We start from the raw sequence: 21,557 nt of genomic DNA, 5'->3' as shown, positions 1-21,557 counted from the left end.
GACCTCGACGTCACTCGATGCTAGTGAGCGGATAATGAGCGGAATGTTGAACGTTTTTTGGATACTGCGGGCGCCATTTTTGTCCGGCCGAAACGTAGATACGCTTAGGACGGTTCTGGAATCGTCAGCTTTCTTTCGACGTAACGCACGTGTAGGTACGCTCTATAACTTTCGAGTTAATTCAAGACAGACAGAAAGACAGACAGACAGACGGAATGACAGACAGATGTAATTCTGTGATAAAATCCAAACATATCCAAGAACAGAGTGTTAGCCCATCAATGCCTGTGTATATCCTTCACGGTAATGTGAGTAACTGACCAGTAACAACAGGCGAGAAGAAATCAGCAAACATTTCTTTAGTTCCCACGGAACTGTGATAGGTAAACACAGTGTATATACAAAATATGATTGCAGGCAAAGTTTCTCCATCCTTTACTGTTCCCTCAAATGAGTTTCACTGAAATAAAAGAGAGAGATCTTTAGAAGTAAACCCAGGAAACAATAATTGCTGCAGAGATAAACAAAAAAAATCTGCAAATGCTGGAAATCTGAACAAGAAACAGAAAATGCTGACAACACACAGCAGGTCACTCACGGTTAAGAGGAAAGACAGATCGGTTGTCAAATGCCCAGGAAGCTGATACACATGAAGCATGAACCGGACTTCTTTTTTATAAATGCTGACTGACATACTGCTCATTTCCAGCATTTTCTGATTAATATTGTATCAGAGACCTCTTTCATAAAGGTTGAAAAATATATCAATACCAATTACATTTATTGCATATTTTATTATTAAAACTAACTTCAAAAGAGAAGAGTGAGAAACTTTTGCCAGCAACATAAGCAAATGGGGGCTGTTACGTTTTTACTCAAACTATTTTCTGAGGTTCAGCATCACTGGAAATTCTGTAAGAACTCCTCACATCCCCTACGATCTGGAGTGTACCTCTCCTTGCCCAATATCTAAGTACTGTAAATAGAGAGTAACAGAGAACCTTACACTGTAAACTGGCTACTGGAAGGTATCACAAGCCACCCCCTGATGTTCCTCTCTTACAAAAGCGGACTGAATATACACTGTTAACCAACTGCATCAGATTCTGAACTCACAACTGGTTTTATTTACAAACACAATGGTAGTGTAGCAGCGAGAGAATTCTCACCTTATCTCCAGTTAGAATCATAAGAATCATACAGCACAGAAGAAGGAGGCCATTCAGCCCATCATGTCTGTGCTGGCTCTTTGAAAGAGCTATCCAATTAGTCCCACTACCCTGCTCTTCCCCAACAGTCCTGCAAATTTCTCTTTTTCAAGTATATATCCAATTCCCTTTTGCAAATTACTACTGAATCTGCTTCCACCATCCTTTCAAGCAGTGCATTCCAGATCATCACAACTCGCTGCGTAAAAAAATTCTCCTTATGCTCCCCCTGAATTTTTGTGCTATCTTAAATATGTGACCTCTGGTTACCGATCCTCCTGCCAGTGGAACCAGTTTCTCCCCATCTACCCTATAAAAAACCCTCAATAAGGATTCAGTGGTGTCTCCAAGAGCTACATAGGGATCTGGGGGTCCTTGTACATGAAACACAAAAAGTTAGCATGCAGGTACAGTAAGTCATTAGGAAGGCAAATGGAATGTTGGCCTTTATTGCAAGGGGAAGGAGTATAAAAGTATGGAGGTCTTGCTACAACTGTACAGGGTGTTGGTGAGACCACACCTGGAGTACTGTGTACAGTTTTGGTCTCCTTATTTAAGGAGGGATATACTTGCATTGGAGGCAGTTCAGAGAAGGTTCACTGGGTTCATTCCGGAGATGAAGGGGTTGTCTTATGAAGAAAGGTTGATCAGGTTGGGCCTATACTGGAGTTTAGAAGAATGAGAGGTGATCGTATTGAAACGTATAAGATTCTGAGGGGGCTTGACAGGGTAGATGCAGAGAGGATGTTTCTCCTCGTGGGGGAATCTAGAACTAGGGGGCATAGTTTCAGAATAAGGGGGCATCCATTTAAAATGGAGATGAGGAGGAATTCCTTCTCTCAGAGGGTCGTGAATCTTTTGAATTCCCTACCCCAGAGCTGTGGAGGCTGGGTTGTTGAATATATTCAAGGTGGAGATAGATAGATTTTTGAATGATAAGGGAATCAAGGATTATGGGGAGCGGGCAGGGAAGTGGAGTTGAGGCCAAGACCAGATCAGCCATGATCTTATTGAATGGCGGAGTAGGCTCAAGGGGCCAAATGACCTACTCCTGCTCCTATTTCTTAGGTTCTTATGTTCCACTACTGTTGATGTCAACAGTAAAGGATTTGAGGATCTCTACTTTATATGGATATAAACCAATATCTAGACTTCTCAGGTGATACTTGCAATCTAAACATACCGCTCTTGTCCATGTGCCTTGTAATAGACGTTTTCGTAGGTGGATTCCACTCTGGTGTCCAGGCTCAGAACCTCCCGGAAATTTGCTGCATCAAAGAACAGAAACATGGGTTTTGTATCATAAAGTGTTTCAGTCTGTCTCATTCAATGGATACTGTTCCAATAAGTTCTACAGAATTAAATTTCAAAACAGTGGGCTGGATATTCTTCTTTAAACAGCACATGGGGCGGAGCGAAGAAGGTAAAATTAGGCAATGGGAATTGTACAGAACCCATCCCATTTTCCTTCCATTGATTTACATGGAAAGAAAATCAGGTAGGTTCTGTTGGGAATGTGTGTTCCTCCCCTCCCGATTTTCCTCTCTGTGCTCAGCTGAGGTGATGGTAAAGAAAAAAATCTACCCCAATGGGTATTAGTTAGTGGCAAGATTCAATATATATATATCTATAGATATAGATATATATATATATATAATTATAATGAGAGAGCAGGAGGGCAGTGAAGCCAAGCTTACCGGTCGCAGTGCGGGAAGACAAAGTGGTTTTATTGCAGATGAGAATGACGACAGCAATAATTAAAAGCAGGCCTCCCACAACGGCAACAATCCACAGCAGAGCCATCATCCCCGGGGCTTTGCCAGACTTCACTGCTTCAAATACAAGTAAAGGAAACAACAGATCGCTATTGAAACAGGGCAGAGGTACCAGGTGTATAAAATAATAAATAGTGCGATATGTATTCCTTATTGAGAAATAAGTTTCATTTTCGGTGGTGTGAAGCATCTGTAACCCGCCCGGAGTAAATACTGGAACTCTACATTGCCCAGAATAAGGAAGCTGCCTATGTAAATCGCATTCATGTTATAATGTTGCACTGTGTAAATGAATGCAATTCAATCCAAATTATGACACTGATCTCCTGCTGTTCCAGTTTATTTTCAGATTTAACTCTTCAGAGATGAGAAAGTGCCTTCCTTGAAACCACAGGCCTCTGCAGATACTAAAAATTGTTCCCTGGGATATTTTCAAGGGGCCTGGGTTACTGATAATTGGTATGTTACCCCCCGCAAACCACACGTACACCCTCCCCAGAAACACACACCCTACACTTACTTCCCACCTGACCACACACTCAACCCACCCACAAGCCCCCTACACATAAACCCAACCCAGGCCCCAACACACCTCACACACATAACCCAGCCACAAACACACCTCACACACATAACCCAGCCACAAACACACCTCACACACATAACCCAGCCACAAACACACCTCACACCCACCCACCCGCACACTTATACTGCACCCACAACCCAACCACACACACACCCCACCCACACACACACATACATACACCCTCCCCAAACACACACACACTAATGTAGACCTTACCCAGATCCTTACTGACAGCTATCCGTGTCGGCTGTCCCAGGGACACATGTTTCACTTCACACCAGTAAGTGCGGTTACTCTCCCACTCTGCTGTCGGCACAGTGAGCTGGCTCACAGTCCGGTAGGTGCCGTTACTGCCCAAAGCCACTCCAAAGTGTGTCACTCCCGTATCCAGCGGACCATTCTCATCTCTCCAAGTCACGGAGATATCAACAGGGTAAAAGTCTGACACCAAACAAGTCATTGCAACAGTTTGTCCTGCTGTGTCAGCGTCAAGTGGAGGAGAGATAAGATGGACCACAGGCTCCTGAATGTAACCATCTACAGCACAGACAGGAACATGTCATTAGATAGGAAATCAAACAAATATTTACAGCTTCATCACTTGCATTGGAGCAAATGTATTTGCAGCATGTTAACTGAAGGCAGAGAGCAGTGAGTATCCTGGTAAAACAGCATCAATAATTCTGTAATAAAGCAGAATGAAGGGAATCAAGGGATATGGGGATAGGACGGGAAAGTGGAGTTGAGCCATGATCTTATTGAATGACGGAGCAGGCTCGAGGGGCCATATGGCCTACTCCTGCTCCTATTTCTTATGTTCCTATGATCAATTAGACATGCAGCTCTCTAGAAACAGAACATGGTTATAGTTAACATTCGGGCTCATTCCGGTAAAACCTGGTTACTCTAACAGCAGGTAAAACACTCAATGGTTCATAAACTGTTACAGCACAAGGCAGCAGACACAGTACAAAGGTGACACAAATACCACAGCTTATGTTGTGCCCGATAAATAGACTTTGTAGCTATTTAACTAATTGATAAATGATAAGCTAGGAACACAAGGTAGAATGGAGGGAGGTAAGGCCTTTCAGCTCATTCTGTTCCTACCAGGTACAACTGACACTGTCACTGACTCTTCCTAATCTATATGAACTGGTGAGGAAGGTGAACAATCACAGCCATGGCTTCCAGGAAGAGAAATGGTCAACTTTTCTCCTGCTCCTGCCTACCAGAAGATAATTGAGTAATATACATAATTGAGTGGGCACAGGAAAGATGCTGATTTGACAATAACTTCTTGGGCTGGATTTTCTCAGCCCCGAGGAGGTGGGCATGGAGGCGGGATAGCCGGTAAAGTAGCAGAAAGTGGGGGCGGATGGCAAACCCGCCCCCATCCCGCCTCCGTGCCCTTTTGCCAGGAGGCAAATGATCTAGACGAGGGACCTAGATGTAATATCTCCAAGTTTGCAGACGACACGAAGCTGGGTGGGCGTGTGTGCTGCGAGGAGGATGCCGAGAAACTCCAGTATGATTTGGATAGGTTGAGTGATTGGGCAGATGCATGGCAGATTCAGTATAATGTGGATAAATACGAGGTTATCCACTTTGGTGGCAAAAACAGGAAGACAGATTATTATCTGAACGGCAATAGATTGGGAGACGGGGAAGTGCAACAAGACCTGGGTGTCCTTGTGCTCCAGTCGCTGAAGGTAAGCATGTAGGTGCAGCAGGCGGTTAAGAAGGCAAATGGTATGTTGGCTTCGTAGCGAGAGGGTTCAAGTACAGGAACAAGGATGTCTTGCTGCAGTTGTACAGGGCCTTGGTGAGGCCACACCTTGAGTATTGTGTGCAGTTTTGGTCGCCTTATCTGAGGAAGGATGTTCTTGCCACGGAGGGAGTGCAGCGAAGATTCACCAGACTGATACCTGGGATGGCAGGAATGACGTATGAGGAGAGATTGGGTCGATTGGGCTTATACTCGCTGGAGTTTAGAAGATTGAGAGGTGATCTCATCAAAACCTATAAAATTCTGACAGGACTGGACAGACTAGATGCAGGAAGGATGTTCCCGATGGCGGGGGAGTCCAGAACCAGGGGTCACAGTCTAAAGATAAGGGGTAAGCCATTTAGGACAAAGATGAGGAGGAATTTCTTCACCCAGAGAGTGGTGAACCTGTGGAATTCTCTACCACAGAAGGCAGTTGAGGCCAATTCATTAAATATATTCAAGAAGGAGTTAGATATATTTCTTAAGGCTAAAGCGATCAAGGGAGAAGGCAGGGACAGGGTACTGAGTTTGGATGATCAGCCATGATCTCATTGAATGGCGGAGCAGGCTCGAAGGGCCGAATGGCCTACTCCTGCTCCTATCTTCTATGTTTCTAGGCGGGAAGATGTGCTGCTTCAGGTCCCATCTCCTGGAGGTGAGAAAGGCATTAAAACCTTTTAACTGCCTGTTAACAGGTAGTTAACAAGCAGGAAAAAGGATTAGTGCCATTTTGCCTTCTCAGGTGAAGGCTTCCCGACCTCAGAGAACCCCGCCAGGTTGGAGGAGGTGTGAAGGAGGTCTGCGGGGGTTAGAGGCAGCTGAAAGTAAGATGTAGAGGTGAGTGATGGGTGCAAGTGTAGAGTGGTAATTATGGAAGGTGAGTGATAAGTGTTAAAATATGTTCACTTACCTTGTTTTCTGCCTACAGCCTTCATCCACCCTGGATCGGGAGACCCAACATCTTCCTTGCCAATTTCACAGACTGGCTGTTGGATCCTCCGACCCAACAGCCATCTGAAATCTACAAAGTTGAAAGGTTTGATGAGTCCTGAACACAAGGGCTCATCAAACTACAGAGAATGTCAGTGTTTGACAGCTTCACAGAGCTGTCAAACGCTTACATTTCTTCATTCAAAATGTCTTGACAGATAACATGTCAGGCGTTGACGTGCTCTGTCAGTGACTTCCTCCCTAATTGGGCTGCTGAGCCCACAGGGCGGGCTTAACAAGGTCAATCAGGAAAATCCCTCTGGTTGGCCAGAAGATGATGGAGGCGGGACATTGACCCGACAAGCAGCAGTCCTGCCTCCAACTCATCTCCATTGAGAAAATCTAGCCCCTTGTCTTTGTTTCAGTGAAATATGTACGGTGGCCTTCTTCCACGTAAACCATGTACTTCTCTCCTGTGGTTATCTGCCTCTGGTGATGCCCTCTATATTCCTTTTTTGGTAGCCATGCCACTGGTAGAATGGCCTTCAAATTGCTCAGAAGAGATGGTAGGAGAAGCAGCAATACTCCCCAATGGTGAGAAGTGCCTCAAACAATCATTGTCAGAGCGCCCTCTTTCACAGTGAGACATCAGAAGAAATGTAGCTAGTGTAAGGAAACAATTACATTTGTTATATAAACTTTAGCATTTAAGTGAGTTTCTGTTAACAATGTTCAGTTAGTAAAAGGGATTCCAGTTAGACAGTGTTTTAGTTGATAAGGAGAGGCCATAAAACTATCTACGTTAGCTCTAGCCTTGAAAAGGCTCCTTAAATTAGGGAGTTATTCTTAGACAGAAGTTATTGCAGCTAATTGGATGAGGTAGTACTTGAAATATGCAATTTCTCACATAATGAGAGTGAAAGAACAGTATTAAAAAGAGGGGTGGTAGAGTCATAGAGTTATACAGCACAGAAAGAGGCCCTTCGGCCCATCGCATCCGCGCCGGCCATCAAGCCCTATCTAATCTAATCCCATTTTCCAGCATTTGGTCCGTAGCCCTGTATGCTATGGCATTTCAAGTGCTCACCCAAATGCTCTTGAATGTTGTGAGGGTTCCTGCCTCTACCATCCTTTCAGGCAGTGAGTTCCAGATTCCAACTACCCTGTGGGTGAAAAAGTTTTTCCTCAAATCCCCTCTAAACCTCCTGCCCCTTACCTTGAATCTATGCCCCCTTGTTATTGACCCCTCTACCAAGGGGAAAAGTTCCTTTCTATCCACCCTATCTATGCCCCTCATAATTTTGTATACCTCAATCAGGTCCCCCCTCAGCCTTCTCTGCTCCAAGGTCAGGGACAGGACGGTGTGACTACGAGTGAGGCAGGTACGGGGATCCAGGAGGTAGTGTTGGAGGAGCCGCAGCCCTTGCTCTTGTCCAACAGGTTCGAGGTTCTTACTCCCTGTGGGGACAGGAGCAGGGACTGCAGGGAGGATGAGCAACCTGGCCACAGCACCGTGGAGCGGGGGGCCATTCAAGAGGGGGGAGTAAATAGAAATGTTGTAGTGGTAGGGGATAGTATTATTAGGGGGATAGATAGAGTTCTCTGCAGCCGAGAGCGAGAGTCCCGTAGGCTGTGTTGCCTACCCGGTGCCAGGGTTAAGGACATCTCCTCTGGGCTGGAAAGAAACTTGCAGTGGGAGGGGGTGGATCCAGTTGTCGTGGTCCATGTTGGTACAAACGACATAGATAGGACTAGGAAGCCGGTTCTGTTAAAGGAGTATGAGCAGCTAGGGGTCAAATTAAAAGACAGAACCTCAAGGGTAATAATCAAATTTGGCTAGGACAAATAAAATTAGAGAGTTAAATGCGTGGCTCAAAGTCTGGTGTGGGAGAAATGGGTTTTGCTTCCTGGGACACTGGCACCAGTACTGGGGCAGGAGGGAGCTGTTCCATTGTGATGGGCTTCACTTGGCCAGTGCTGGGACCAGAGTCCTGGCGGATCATATAACTAGGGCTGTAGAGAGGGCTTTAAACTAACTAGTGGGGGGGAGGTTCCGAGAGAGCAAATAATAAAAATGACAACAGAGAAGGTCATAGACTTAGGTAGCAGTGGGGAAATTAAAAACCAGAGCGTGTCAGGAAGGGGCAGAAGGTATGGAGTAAAAGGTAAAGTAATAAAAAGGGCAAAACATATTTGAAAGTTCTCTATCTGAATGCACGTAGCATTCGTAACAAAATAGACGAGTTAATGGCACAAATAACTACATATGGGTATGATCTTGTGGCCATTACAGAAACATGGCTGCAGGGTGAGAATGCCTGGGAATTAAACATACCAGGTTATTTAATGATCAGGAAGGACAGGCAGGAAGGAAGGGGAGGTGGGGTGGCTATGTTAATAAAGGAAGGAATCACTGTAATACAGAGAAATGATATTGGGTCAAAAGATCAGGATAATGAAACAGTTTGGGTGGAGGTATGGAATAATAAGGGGAAAAAAACACTAGTGGGCGTAGTCTATAGGCCTCCGAACAGTTGCAACTCTGTTGGACGGAGTATCAATCAGGAAATAGTTGAGGCTTGTAATAAGGGAACATCTATAATTATGGGGGATTTTAACTATCATATTAATTGGACAAATCAAATTGGGCAGGGCTGCCTTGAGGATGAGTTCATTGAGTGTATTAGGGATTGGTTTCTTGAGCAGTATGTAACTGAACCGACCAGGGGGCAAGCAACCTTAGATCTGGTCCTGTGTAACGAGACAGGATTAATTAAAAATGTCCAAGTAAAGGATCCCCTTGGAATGAGTGACCATAACATGGTTGAATTCCATAGTCAATTAGAGGGTGAGAAGGTTGAATAATGGAGACTATGAAGGTATGAGAGCGGAATTGAGTAGAGTGGATTGGGAAAATAGATTAATGGGTAAGATGATACATGATCAGTGGTGTACATTTAAAGGAGTTATTTTACAACTTCCAAAAAATATATATTCCACTGAGAAGAAAAGGGTGTAAAAGAAAAGACAGCCATCCATGGCTAAGTAAAGAAATTAAGGATAGTATTCGACTAAAAACAAGGGCATATAAGGTAGCCAAATCTAGTGGGAGGATAGAGGATTGGGAAAACTTTAAAAGACAGCAAAAGATAACAAAAAGATTAATTAAGAAAGGGAAGATAGATTATGAAAGTAAATTAGCAAAAAATATAAAAACAGATAGTAAGAGTTTTTATAGTTATATAAAAAGAAAAAGGGTGGCTAAAGTAAATGTTGGTCCCTTAGAGGATGAGACCGGGAAATTAATGGTGGGAAATATGGAGATGGCAAATACACTGAATGAATATTTTGTATCAGTCTTTACAGTAGAGGACACTAAGAATATCCCAACACTGGACAAACAGGGGGCTATAGGGGGGGGGAGGAGCTAAACATGATCAAAATCACTAAGGAAGTGGTACTCGGTAAAATAATGGGACTCAAGGCGGATAAATCACCTGGACCTGATGGCTTACATCCTAGGGTCTTGAGGGAAGTGGCGGTAGGGTTTGTGGATGCATTGGTAATAATTTTCCAAAACTCCCTGGACTCGGCAAAGGTCCCGGCAGACTGGAAAACTGCTAATGTAACACCCTTATTTAAAAAGGGCAGTAGACAGAAGGCTGGAAACTATAGACCGGTTAGCCTAACATCTGTGGTAGGTAAAATTTTAGAGTCCATTATTAAGGAGACAGTAACAGGACATTTAGATAATCATAATTTAATAGGACAAAGTCAGCATGGTTTTATGAAGGGGAAGTCATGTTTGACAAATTTGCTGGAGTTCTTTGAGGAAGTAACATATAGGGTGGATAAAGGGGAACCAGTGGACGTAGTGTATTTAGACTTCCAAAAGGCATTTGACAAGGTGCCACACAAAAGATTATTGCTTAAGATAAAAAATCACGGGATTGGGGGTAATATTCTGGCATGGATAGAGGATTGGCTATCTAACAGAAGGCAGAGAGTTGGGATAAATGGTTCATTCTCAGACTGGCAATCAGTAACTAGTGGTGTTCCGCATGGGTCGGTGCTGGGTCCCCAACTCTTTACAATCTATATTAATGATTTGGAGGAGGGGACCGAGTGTAACATATCAAAGTTTGCAGATGATACTAAGATGGGGGGGAAAGTAGTGAGTGAGGAGGACATAAAAAACCAGCAAGGGGACATAGACAGGCTAAGTAAGTGGGCAGAGATTTGGCAGATGGAATACAATACTGGAAAGTGTGAGGTTATGCACTTTGGCAGGAAAAATCGTAGAGCAAGTTATTATCTTAATGGCAAGAAACTTGAAAGTACTGAAGTACAAAGGGATCTGGGGGTCCTGGTGCACGAAACTCAAAAGGTTAGTATGCAGGTGCAGCAAGTGATTAAGAAGGCCAATGGAATGTTGGCTTTCATTGCTAGGGGGATAGAATATAAAAATAGGGGAGGTATTGCTTCAGTTGTACAAGGTATTGGTGAGACCGCACCTGGAATACTGCATACAGTTTTGGTGTCCATACTTAAGAAAATACATACTTGCTCTCGAGTCAGTACAAAGAAGGTTCACTCGGTTAATCCCGGGGATGAGGGGATGGACATATGAGGAGAGGTTGAGTAGATTGGGACTCTACTCATTGGAGTTCAGAAGAATGAGAGGCGATCTTATTGAAACATATAAGATTGTGAAGGGGTTGGATCGGGTGGATGCGGGGAGAATGTTCCCGATGATGGGTGAAACTAGAACTAGGGGGCATAGTCTTAGAATAAGGGGCTGCTCTTTCAAAACTGAGAGGAGGAGGAACTATTTCACTCAGAGGGTGGTAGGTCCATGGAATATGCTGCCCCAAAAAGCTGTAGAAGCTACATCATTACATAAATTTAAAACAGAAATAGACAGTTTCCTAGAAGTAAAGGGAATTAAGGGTTACGGGGATCGGGCAGGAATTTGGACATGAGTCTAGGTTCGGATCGGTCATGGCCCTGTGGGTAGCGGAGTGGGCCCAGGGGCCGTGTAGCCTGATCCTGCTCCTATTTCGTGTGTCTAATTCTGTTAGATTCAGGAGATGGTTCTGTGATAGTGGATTGGCGGTTAGGATCAGATCAGCCATGATCTTATTGAATGGCGGAGCAGGCTCGAGGGGCCGATTGGCCTACTCCTGCTCCTATTTCTTATGTTCTTATGTTCTTATGTAAGGAAAACAGCCCCAGCCTGTCCAATCTCTCATCATAGCTGAAGCGCTCCAGCCCAGGTAACATCCTGGTAAATCTCCTCTGCACCCTCTCCAAAGCAATCACATCCTTCCTATAGTGTGGTGACCAGAACTGCACACAATACTCCAGCTGTGGCCTTACCAGCGTTTTGTACAGTTCCATCATAACCTCCCTGCTCTTATATTCTATGCCTCGGCTAATGAAGGCAAGTATCCCATATGCCTTTTAAACCACCTTATCCACCTGTTCTGCTGCCTTCAGGGATCTATGTACATGCACACCAAGGTCCCTCTGATCCTCTGTCTTTCCTAGGGTCTTACCATTTATTGTGTATTCCCTTGCCTTGTTAGTCCGCCCAAAATGCATCACCTCACACTTTTCAGGGTTAAATTCCATTTGCCACTGTTCCGCCCATCTGACCACACATCTATATCGTCCTGTAGCCTGAGGCTTCCCGCCTCGCTATTTACCACCCCACCAATTTTCGTGTCATCTGCGAACTTACGGATCATACCTTTTACATTCACATCCAAATCATTAATGTAGACCACAAACAGCAAGGGCCCCAACACCGATCCCTGCGGTACCCCACTGGACACAGGCTTCCAGTCACAAAAACAACCTTCCACCATCACCCTCTGCCTTCTGCCACTAAGCCAGTTTTGGATCCAATGTGCCAAGGCACCCTGGATCCCATGGGCTCCAACCTTCCTGACCAGTCTCCTATGCGGGACTTTATCAAAAGGCTTACTGAAATCCATGTAAACCACATCCACTGCACTACCCTCATCCACACACCTAGTCACCCCCTCGAAAAATTCAATCAAATTGGTCAGACATGATCTTCCCTTGACAAAGCCATGCTGGCTATCCCTAATTAATCCCTGCCTCTTCAAGTGGAGACCAATTCTATTCCTCAGAATTTTTTCCAATAATTTCCCGACCACTGATGTTGGGCTCACTGGCCTGTAATTCCCTGGTTTATCCCTACTACCCTTCTTGAATAATGGTACTACGTTAGCTGTTCTCCAGTCCACTGGCACATCCCCTGTGGCCAGAGAGGTTCTGAAAATGTGTGTCAGAGCCCCTCCAATCTCCTCCTTTGCCTCACATAGTAGCCTGGGATACATCTCATCCAGGCCTGGGGATTTATCCACTTTTAAGCCTGCTAAAACCGCTAGTATCTCCTCCCTCTCGATGCTAATATGTTCACGTATATCACAGTCATTCTGCCCGATTTCTATGTCCACATCGTCCTTCTCCATAATGAACACAGATGCAAAAAATTCATTTAAAACCCCACCGACATCCTCTGGCTCTACACACAGTTTGCCACTTTGGTCCCTAATGGGCCCTACTCTTTCCCTAGTTATCCTCTTGCCCTTAATCTATATATATAAAGCGATGCTTCTGTCCTTCTGTCTGTCCTTCTGTCTGTCCTCCTGTCTGTCATTCTGTCTGTCATCACGTGCGCGTCTGTCGGGCTATGCGCTCGAAAGTTACAGGGCGTACCTACGCGTGCGTTACGTCGAAAGAAAGCTTACCTTTCCAAAACGGTTTTAAGCGTATTTACGTTTCGGCCGGGCTAAAATCGCGCCCGCGGTATCCGAAAAACCTTAACATTCAGCTCATTAGCATCTCATTATCCGCTCATTAGCGACAGAGTGACCTCGAGCTCGACCAATCGTACGCTGGGTTGCTGGCGTGTGCCGCCGGGCCAATCAGTGCGTGTGCGGGCCGGCCTTATCATTCTGAACCGAGGTGAGTCACCGCCATCTTGATTCCAAACTTTTCCTTTCTTTTTCCCGCTTTCTGCGTCTTTAAAAAAAACGTTGCTTTTAAAACACATATTGTTTTAAAAAAAAATGATTTAGAAAGTAATTAACTTATCTAATCTCATTAATTTTCCTACCTTTCCCCGTTTTTCCAGGTAGGCCTCAAAGCCTCGGCCTCTCCTCCGCACCCACGCCCGAGCTAGGCACCTCCCGGCCCCACTCGAAGGCTGGAGGGGCGGGCCTCAGCCCAGCGCCGCTACCTTACTAAAGGGCGCGCGCGCAGCAGGAGCAGCTGAGACGCGGCGTCTCTCTCTCTGGCTCGGCCGGGGGGCGGGGCTTGGTGAGCGTCAACGGTTACCCTGGCAACCGGGCCCACCGGCCGTCTCGCACAGCCGCAATCTTGAAGCCAGCTCGGGAGGCCGGTGCTCGGAAGATCGCGCCTCCAGAGTTCGGTGCTTGGTTGGTGGGGGGGGGGGGCGAGTCTCAGGGGGGCCAACCTCGGGAGTTCAGGGGGTGGGGATCAGGGGGCTCGGGAGTTTGGGGGGACGGGGATCAGGGGGCTCGGGGACTCTCCCCCTTCCCCTCCCCTCTCCTCTCCCCCCCTCCTCTCTCCTCCTCCCTCCTCCCCCCTCCCCCACCCCTCCCTCCCCTCCCCCGCCCTCCCCTCCCCCCCTCCCCCGCCCTCCCCTCCCCCCCCGCCCTCCCCTCCCCCTCCCCCTGCCCTCCCCTCCCCCCGCCCTCACCCCTCCCCCTTCCCCCTCCCCCTCCCCTTCCCTCTCTTCCCCCCAGTTGCTCTCTCTCTTCCCCCCACTCGCTCTCTCTCTTCCCCCCAGTCGCTCTCTCTCTCTCTTCCAACAACAACATGCCCTCGAAAAAGCCTCGGCACCGCCGGGCACTTCAGCTAGTATACTTATAAAACACCTTAGGATTTTCTTTTATTTTGCTCGCCAGTGTTATTTCATGGCCCCTCCTCGCTCTCCTAATTTCTTTTTTTAAGTATCCCCTGCACTTTTTATACTCCTCTAGGGCTTCCTCTGTCTTTAGTCCTTTGTATCTGCCAAAAGCCCCCCTTTTTTTCCTAATCCATTCTCGTATATCCCTTGACATCCAAGGTTCCTTGGGCTTGTTGGTCCCACCCTTGACCTTTACGGGAACATGTTGCCATTGTACTCTCTCAATTTCCTTTCTGAAAGACTCCCATTGCTCCGATATGGATTTTCCTTCAAGTAGCTGATCCCAGTCCACATTGGCCAGGTAGAATAGATACTTCAGAATTCGACAAGGCTTGGCCAGCTGATCCCCTCAAGCTCAAAACCTGTGATGCGGCGAATTCTCCGGTACCTTATGCCATAAGTGTGACCCTGAGTATATGTGTAATTTATTATTAATAATGGTTATGATTGTATGTGTGTAATTGTTGGTAATAATAGTTATCATTGTATGCTTAATTCCTATGAAAGCCAATAAATGCCATTGAACCCTATTACCTTGTGGAATAACTCATAAATTTGTAAGACTATCCATTCCCTAATGATGAGCATATTAAGAATTTCATAGATGGAGGTCCTCATTATTGATATGAAAACATTCATTGCTAAGGTTGAATTTAGGTTACAAGGCAAGGTTTGGCTCATTTCCTTTGAAGAAGAGGAACCTTCAGGTAACCTACTTCAAATTTTGGAGATTATAAGGAGACTTGACAAATTATGGTGAAGGGTAAAGTATCAGGGGACATAAGTTATAAATTAGGAAGTCAGGAGTAAGAAGGGAAGTCAGGTAGAACCCTTTCACCCAAAAGCATAACAGAGCTGTGACAAATGTAAGATATCAGGGAAAATCATTAAAGTTAAGAGAAGTCAGGAGGAAATTAAGGGTTTGGATGGAGACGGGTTTGAGTCAATTGGTGAGATTGGTGGGGTTTAGCTACCGAAAAGGAACAAGTTTATTAAGCCCAATCATCCTTTCTTATTCCTAAAAACTCTTATGGGTCTTATGCCCATATGTAACTGTATTATCTAAGTGAGAACCATCCTATGTTTTATATACTGCATTAATAAACATTCCAGCATCTGCAACAACAACCCTGAACCAATGGTGCTGATAAAGACACACAGGCTAAAAGCATCTGTTCTGGTAAAGTGGTGAGACTTAATCAGAAGCCAGTAATCAATAAAGAATCATTATGGGATCTGGAATAAGCCTGTTTAATAGACTTACCATCTTTATTGATCTTTCTGCTGATTGGAGAAGACAGGGATTCATGTGAAACAATACAAGTGTAACGAGAGCCACTGACCCATTGAGATGTTGGAATTGCTAATTGACTGATCATGGTGTACCAGTCATTCGAATCCACCAGTCTACTTGAGTGTGTAATCCCTGAAGATACCTGTACGCCTCCTGCATACCAAGACACAGATATATTCTTTGGGTAAAAACCTATTGACACACAAAAAAGTGTGCTGCCAGTCTGCTGGGAGATATTCTCAGGAGGTGCATAATGGAGATGTACTGAGGGTGGTCTTGGTGAGATGGCTGAAATTAGAAAGGGAAAAGGCAATTAGTTTTCATTTTCTTTTGCCACGTTAAAAAAAGACATGGGCTGTTACAGCTGCAATTAAAGGTAGCTGCACTGTATCTCTTAGTGTTTTCCTAAATCTATTGTAATGCACCTTTAAAATTAAGCGCAATGTCTTTGTTCTACATTCAGGCTCTTAAAAATACTTTTGTTTGTGCTACTAATAGAATATAAAAGGTTAATCCTGAGCACCATTACAAGTTTAACCAGCAGCACATGCCAAGGGGATACAAGTATAAACTGGTTTTAAAAAAAAGTCAGGGCATCAAGAAGTACTTCATGCAAAGTTTAATGTCTGGAATGATCTTTGAGTTTGGACTGTGGAGCAAAACACTCTGAATTCATCCGGCAGACAGTTGGATGCTGTGATGAGGGGTCAGTAGGTTTCTATGGTTAACACAGATTGATTGAATGACAGCCTTCATTAGTTCTTATCATTGAAATTTCAGATATTCTGAATAAATCAGTTCATGGTAAAGCAATGTAAAGTAAGAACATTTTATAGTCGAATTTGGGAAATCTAAACAATATCGTTGACAAGCATTCAATTAAATGACACAGGTCAGTAAGTTGCTCGAATGGGCAGCCATGAAATTTTAAATGATGATCTATCTGTCCCAGGTTCATATCATTGACTGTGTCCCATTCCATCTGTACCAGATTCATTCCACTGACTCTGTCCCACTCCATCTGTCCCAGGTTCATCCCACTGACTCTGTCCCGCTCCATCTGTCCCAGGTTTACCCCATTGATTGTCCCACTCCATCAATCCCAGGTTCATCCCATTGATTCTGTCCCACTCCATCTGTACCAGATTCATCCCACTGACTCTGTCCCACTCCATCTGTACCAGTTTCATCCCACTGACTCTGTCCCACTCCATCTGTACCAGGTTCATCCCACTGACTCTGTCCCGCTCCATCTGTACCAGTTTCATCCCATTGACTCTGCCCAGCTCCATCTGTATCAGGTTTATGCCATTGACTCTGTCCCATGTAAACCACGTCCAAGTAATTGGGAGAAACCACCGCAGTAACAGGGGGAAAAAACTGGACCAACAGAGTATCCAATAAACAATATTAGACTCTGTGGAATCGCTTTCTTGTAAACTAAATTCTTGTGCAACATCTAATTGCATCCATAGCCTTATCTAAACCGGCGCACTATCCCAGTTAATATTCTGCCATTGGGTAAAAGGGCCTTTAACTGGTAAATAATGTTGGAGTTAAATTTAATCCACTTGCCGAAGAGTGACCACATTGTAAGGTGCCGATGGTGAAGAGGAAATAGAACCGCCTGCGGTGACCTACGAGTCATTTCTCCTAAGCGATTAGATGCCCTCTTGACTATTTGTACGAAATAAAGGTATTTCTTACGAGTTCGCGGCCGAAGAAAATCCTCCCACCTGTTTAAATATTTGTCATCACTTACTTGGTTTTACCTTAAGTGTAGCTCCACATCCGCACCAGTCATCGCCATCATCCCCACTCTGACAGTAATATCTGCTTGAATCCTCCTGTTTCAAGTTGTCGATTTTTAAAGTGAATTTGCTCTCCTTGGTTTCGGAAAAACGGGTTTCGACTCCTGACATACGAGTAAAATTTGTCGATCCCGGGCTCCAGGACACCAGCCACTTGATTTGAGAGGTTCCCGGCGGCCAATATCCCCACTTCATGTTGTACTTGTCCTTAGTAGTTAGACATTCAAGTCTCGCCGATTCTCCCTCCTGGCGAAGCACAGTCGCCGAAGGTATGCGTAGAGTAGTATGAGGTAAAACTGAATCCGAAATGAAAGGAAGACAGAAAATATTCCGGTGAACTCCAATAGGGACAGCGCGAAGATAAGCAAATATAGGGAGATTAGCTTCTTACCCATTTGGATGGCAGTCAGAATAAAGGCGCAGAACACCCCCTTCATTTTCAGCTCTAGAATTGCCCGTTTAAGTGTTTGTTGATTGTCTGACACTGCCGTACTCAGAAGTTCAAGTGACGTTTTGCTGATCAGAGGAGGGTGGGTCACATCACGTGATTCCTTTTTTAGTTGATCTGCATTTTAATAGCCAAGAGCGAAACCAATTGCTGAGGAGAAATGACTTGCAGGTCACCGGAGGCCGATTTCTTTCCACTTCACCATTGGCACTTTACAATGTGGTCACTCCCAACATTATTCACCAGTTAAAGGTGAATAATACCCTACGTAAACTTGAGGTCATCCAAAACTCGGCTGCCCAAGTCCTAACTCGCACCAAGTCCCATTCGCCCATCACCTCTGTGCTCGTTGACCTACATTGGCTCCCGGTCCAGCAACGCCTCGATTTCAAAATTCTCATCCTTGTTTTCAAATCCCTCCATGGCCTCACTCCTCCCTATCTCTGTAATCTCCTTCAACCGCCCCCCCCCCCGCCCCCAGATATCTGTGCTCCTCTAATTCTACCCTCCTGAGCATCCCTGATTATAATTGTTCAACCATTGGCAGCCATTCCTTCTGTTGCCTAGGCCCTAAGCTCTGGAACTCCCTCCCTAAAACTCTCCACCTCTTGACCTCTCTTTCCTCCTTTAAGACGCTCCTTAAAACCTACCTCTTTGACCAAGCTTTTGGTCATCTGCCCTCATTTCTTATGTGGCTCGGTGTCAATTTTTTGACTTACAACACACTTGTGAAGTGCCTTGGTATGTTTTACTATGTTAAAGGCGCTATATAATTACAAGTTGTTGCTGTTGTTGTTGACATCATGAGTGAGCTGCTGTTCTGCAGTCCTGGCCTATAAAACTCCAATCCACACTGCGCAAAGTACTTTTAATCCTCATCATCATCACTGCCACAAGCTGATCCCTAGAGATGAGTTATGAGCAAAAAGTGGAAAAATGTGGACTTCCCAGCCTCGAAAGGAGGCATCTGAGATGTGAAGTAAAGACAGTAAATGGTAAATCTGGAAAATTACTTCAACTAATTTGTAAGAGGAGGACAAGCGAACACAGCTCCATGCTGACAAATGGCAAAATTAGGACTGAGGTTGGGAAGTTCTTCACACAAAGAGTGATCAATACAGAAATGGATTTCCAAGAGAGTTATGGAACTATCTAAGAAGCAATTGAATACTGCAGTAGGAGATGCATACAGTCTGGCTCACTGACACTGGGCATATCTGGATTTTGAAAAGCTGCCTTATAGACCAAGAGGCATCAGAACTGAGGCATTTGCCCACATTATTTGTGCTATGTGTACAATCAACCTCTGAAATCAGAAACAAAGGTAATTAAGTTACAGTTTGGAAAAAGCTCCTGGTGTGTAATAGCAAAATACTGCAGATGCTGGAAATCTGAAATAACAACAGAAAATGCTGGGAACACTCAGCAGGCCAGGCAGCATCCGTGGAGAGAGAAACAGAGTCAACGCTTCAAGTCGGGGTCCCAGACCTAAAGCGTTGACTCTGTTTCTCTCTCCACGGATGCTGCCTGGCCTGCTGAGTGTTTCCAGCATTTTCTGTTGTTACTCCTGGTATGTAGTTGGACAGAGAAAGGAAGAAAGAAATAACGAACTTGCATTCATAAATGACCTTCAATTCCCTTAAGATATCCCAAAATGCATTACTTTTCAAATATATTCACTTGTGGCGGAGCCACCAAAGGACTCAGAGCGGTTGTACATAATTCCTTTAACAGCAATGTAGTTACTGCCTGTGCCTGTACCTTTAATTACACTGTTTAACTGTACTATGTCTAGTTACCTTTACAGTGTGGTTTCAACGTGATGACGTCATGCCGTTAGTCACGTGATTCTCCAATGGCGGGAAGAACGTGATGACGTCATGACATCAGCTTTCAGACCAGAGGATCAGTCCTCGTGGAGCCTTCCATGAGAGCAGACCTGTATTCGATGTATTCCAGCAGTTTCCAGTTTAAACCTGTTTTGTTCCATTAAAGTTCGTTATTTTGATTGCCTGAGTTGAACTCAGTCTTTTCATTAGGAACCTCCATTCCTACATTGGTGACCCCGACTTTCGTGAACAGTTTTCGCGGAAGATCTCCAGCATGGACACGAACGCTGTGACTTTGAAACTGCCACAGTTCTGGGAGCAACAACCAGACGCCTGGTTCATCCAGGCTGAAGCCCAGTTCGCCATCAGGAACATCTTCGCGGATCAGACCCGTTATTATTACGTGGTCTCCGCCCTCGACAGCGCAACTGCCTCACGGATCATCAGCCTCCTCGGTAGTCCTCCTACTGACAGCAAGTATGATACGATAAAGGCGCGGTTGCTACAGGTTTTTGGGCTCTCGAAGTCAGAGCGCGCTCGCCAGCTCATCACGATGCCTGGCCTCGGGGACTCCAAACTGTCCGAGCTCATGAGCCAAATGCTCACGCTCTTCGGTGCCGAACCGGAATGCTTACTCTTTCGGGAGCTTTTCCTCTACCAAATGCCGGAGCAGGTACAGGCTTCCCTAGCCAGATCCGACATTACAGACTGCGCCAAGCTTGCTGCCGAAGCTGATAAGATATTCACTGTAACCCAGCAGTGCTGCGCGGCCACGAGGCGCCCATCCCCCACAGATGCGGTTCCAGCTTCTCCTGCAGCGGGCTGGTGCTCCTACCACACCCGTTTTGGCGCGAAAGCACGATGCTGCCATTCCCCCTGCAGCTTTTCGCCCAAGAAAAAAACAACAAAGCTCCGGCAGTGTTCCTGGCGAAGGAGGACCGGGTCTAACGGGCTCTCCACGGTTGCGATGGCTGTCGGATCTACAGGGAAACTTCTTTATATCACCAATTCCCTATTGGGTCGACGTTTCCTTTGTGGCACCGGGGCGCAGTGTAGCATTCTACCTGCATCAAAGCTCGATATGCAGGCTGGGAACCACAGTTTTTCCCTCGGAGCGGCTGATGCTGCAGCAATTCGAACTTTCCGAAAGCGGCGGGACCATGTCTGTTTCAGCGGTCAGCGCTTCTGTTGGGAATTCGTCACGGCCACAGTCTCACAGGCCATCCTAGGGGTGGATTTTCTGTGTGCCAACAGCCTCCTCGTCGATGTCCGGCACCGCCGGTTGATCAACGTGGCCACCTTCCACTCGATTCCGTTCTACCACGGTACCACCGTGGCACGCTCTATTGCCTGCGCTTTCCCTCCTTCGGATGACTTCACTCGGCTCCTCGAAGAGTTTCCGGAGCTGACAAGGCCCACTTTCTCCTCCTCGGCCACAAAGCATGGTGTTGAACATCATATCACCACTACTGGCTCCCCAGTTTATGCGCGGGCTAGAAGGCTCGAACCCGGCATGCTCGCAGCTGCGAAAGCGGAGTTCGACATGATGGAGCGGCTCGGGATCATTTGCCGATCCAATAGTCCCTGGTCTTCGCCTCTCCACATTGTTCCGAAACCGGGCGGTGGCTGGCGGCCATGCGGTGACTACCGACGCCTGAACGACGCCACCACTCCTGATTGGTACCTGATTCCGCATATTCAGGATTTCTCGGCCCATTTGGTGGGAAATTCTATCTTTTCTAAAGTCGACCTCGTCCGGGGGTATCACCAGGTTCCCGTGCACCCGCAAGACGCCCTGAAAACCGCAGTAATCACCCCTTTTGGCCTCTTTGAGTTCCTGCGGATGCCGTTTGGCTTGAAGAATGCGGCACAGGCATTCCAGCGCTTAATGGACTCCGTGCTCCGCGACCTAAGCTTCATCTTCGTCTCCCTTGACGAC

At 45.8% G+C, this 21,557-nt stretch overlaps 1 protein-coding gene and 1 gene segment (V, D, J or C); both read right to left on the bottom strand.

The window, feature by feature from the left end:
* Nucleotides 1–291: 291 nt before the first annotated feature.
* Nucleotides 292–4,096, bottom strand: LOC147113841 (igW chain C region, secreted form 1/3-like). The segment is given in 4 exon segments: nucleotides 292–460; nucleotides 2,392–2,476; nucleotides 2,906–3,040; nucleotides 3,786–4,096. Coding segments are annotated over 4 exon segments (489 nt in total).
* Nucleotides 4,097–4,395: 299 nt separating this feature from the next.
* LOC147113840 (immunoglobulin kappa light chain-like) lies at nucleotides 4,396–17,851 on the bottom strand. Its single transcript, XM_085996168.1, has 4 exons — nucleotides 17,733–17,851; nucleotides 17,293–17,637; nucleotides 15,501–15,818; nucleotides 4,396–4,415 (listed from the first exon to the last, which is right to left on the bottom strand). Exons 1-4 carry the CDS (start codon nucleotides 17,776–17,778, stop codon nucleotides 4,396–4,398), a joined length of 729 nt encoding a protein of 242 aa, XP_085852294.1. The 5' UTR covers nucleotides 17,779–17,851.
* Between the last annotated feature and the right edge of the window lie 3,706 nt (nucleotides 17,852–21,557).

The sequence above is a fragment of the Somniosus microcephalus genome, chromosome 8 (genome assembly GCF_052327205.1).
Source record: "Somniosus microcephalus isolate GS21.2 chromosome 8, FLI_Smic_1.0, whole genome shotgun sequence".
NCBI lineage: Eukaryota > Metazoa > Chordata > Chondrichthyes > Squaliformes > Somniosidae > Somniosus > Somniosus microcephalus.
This window is presented reverse-complemented; position numbering and strand designations above follow the sequence as displayed.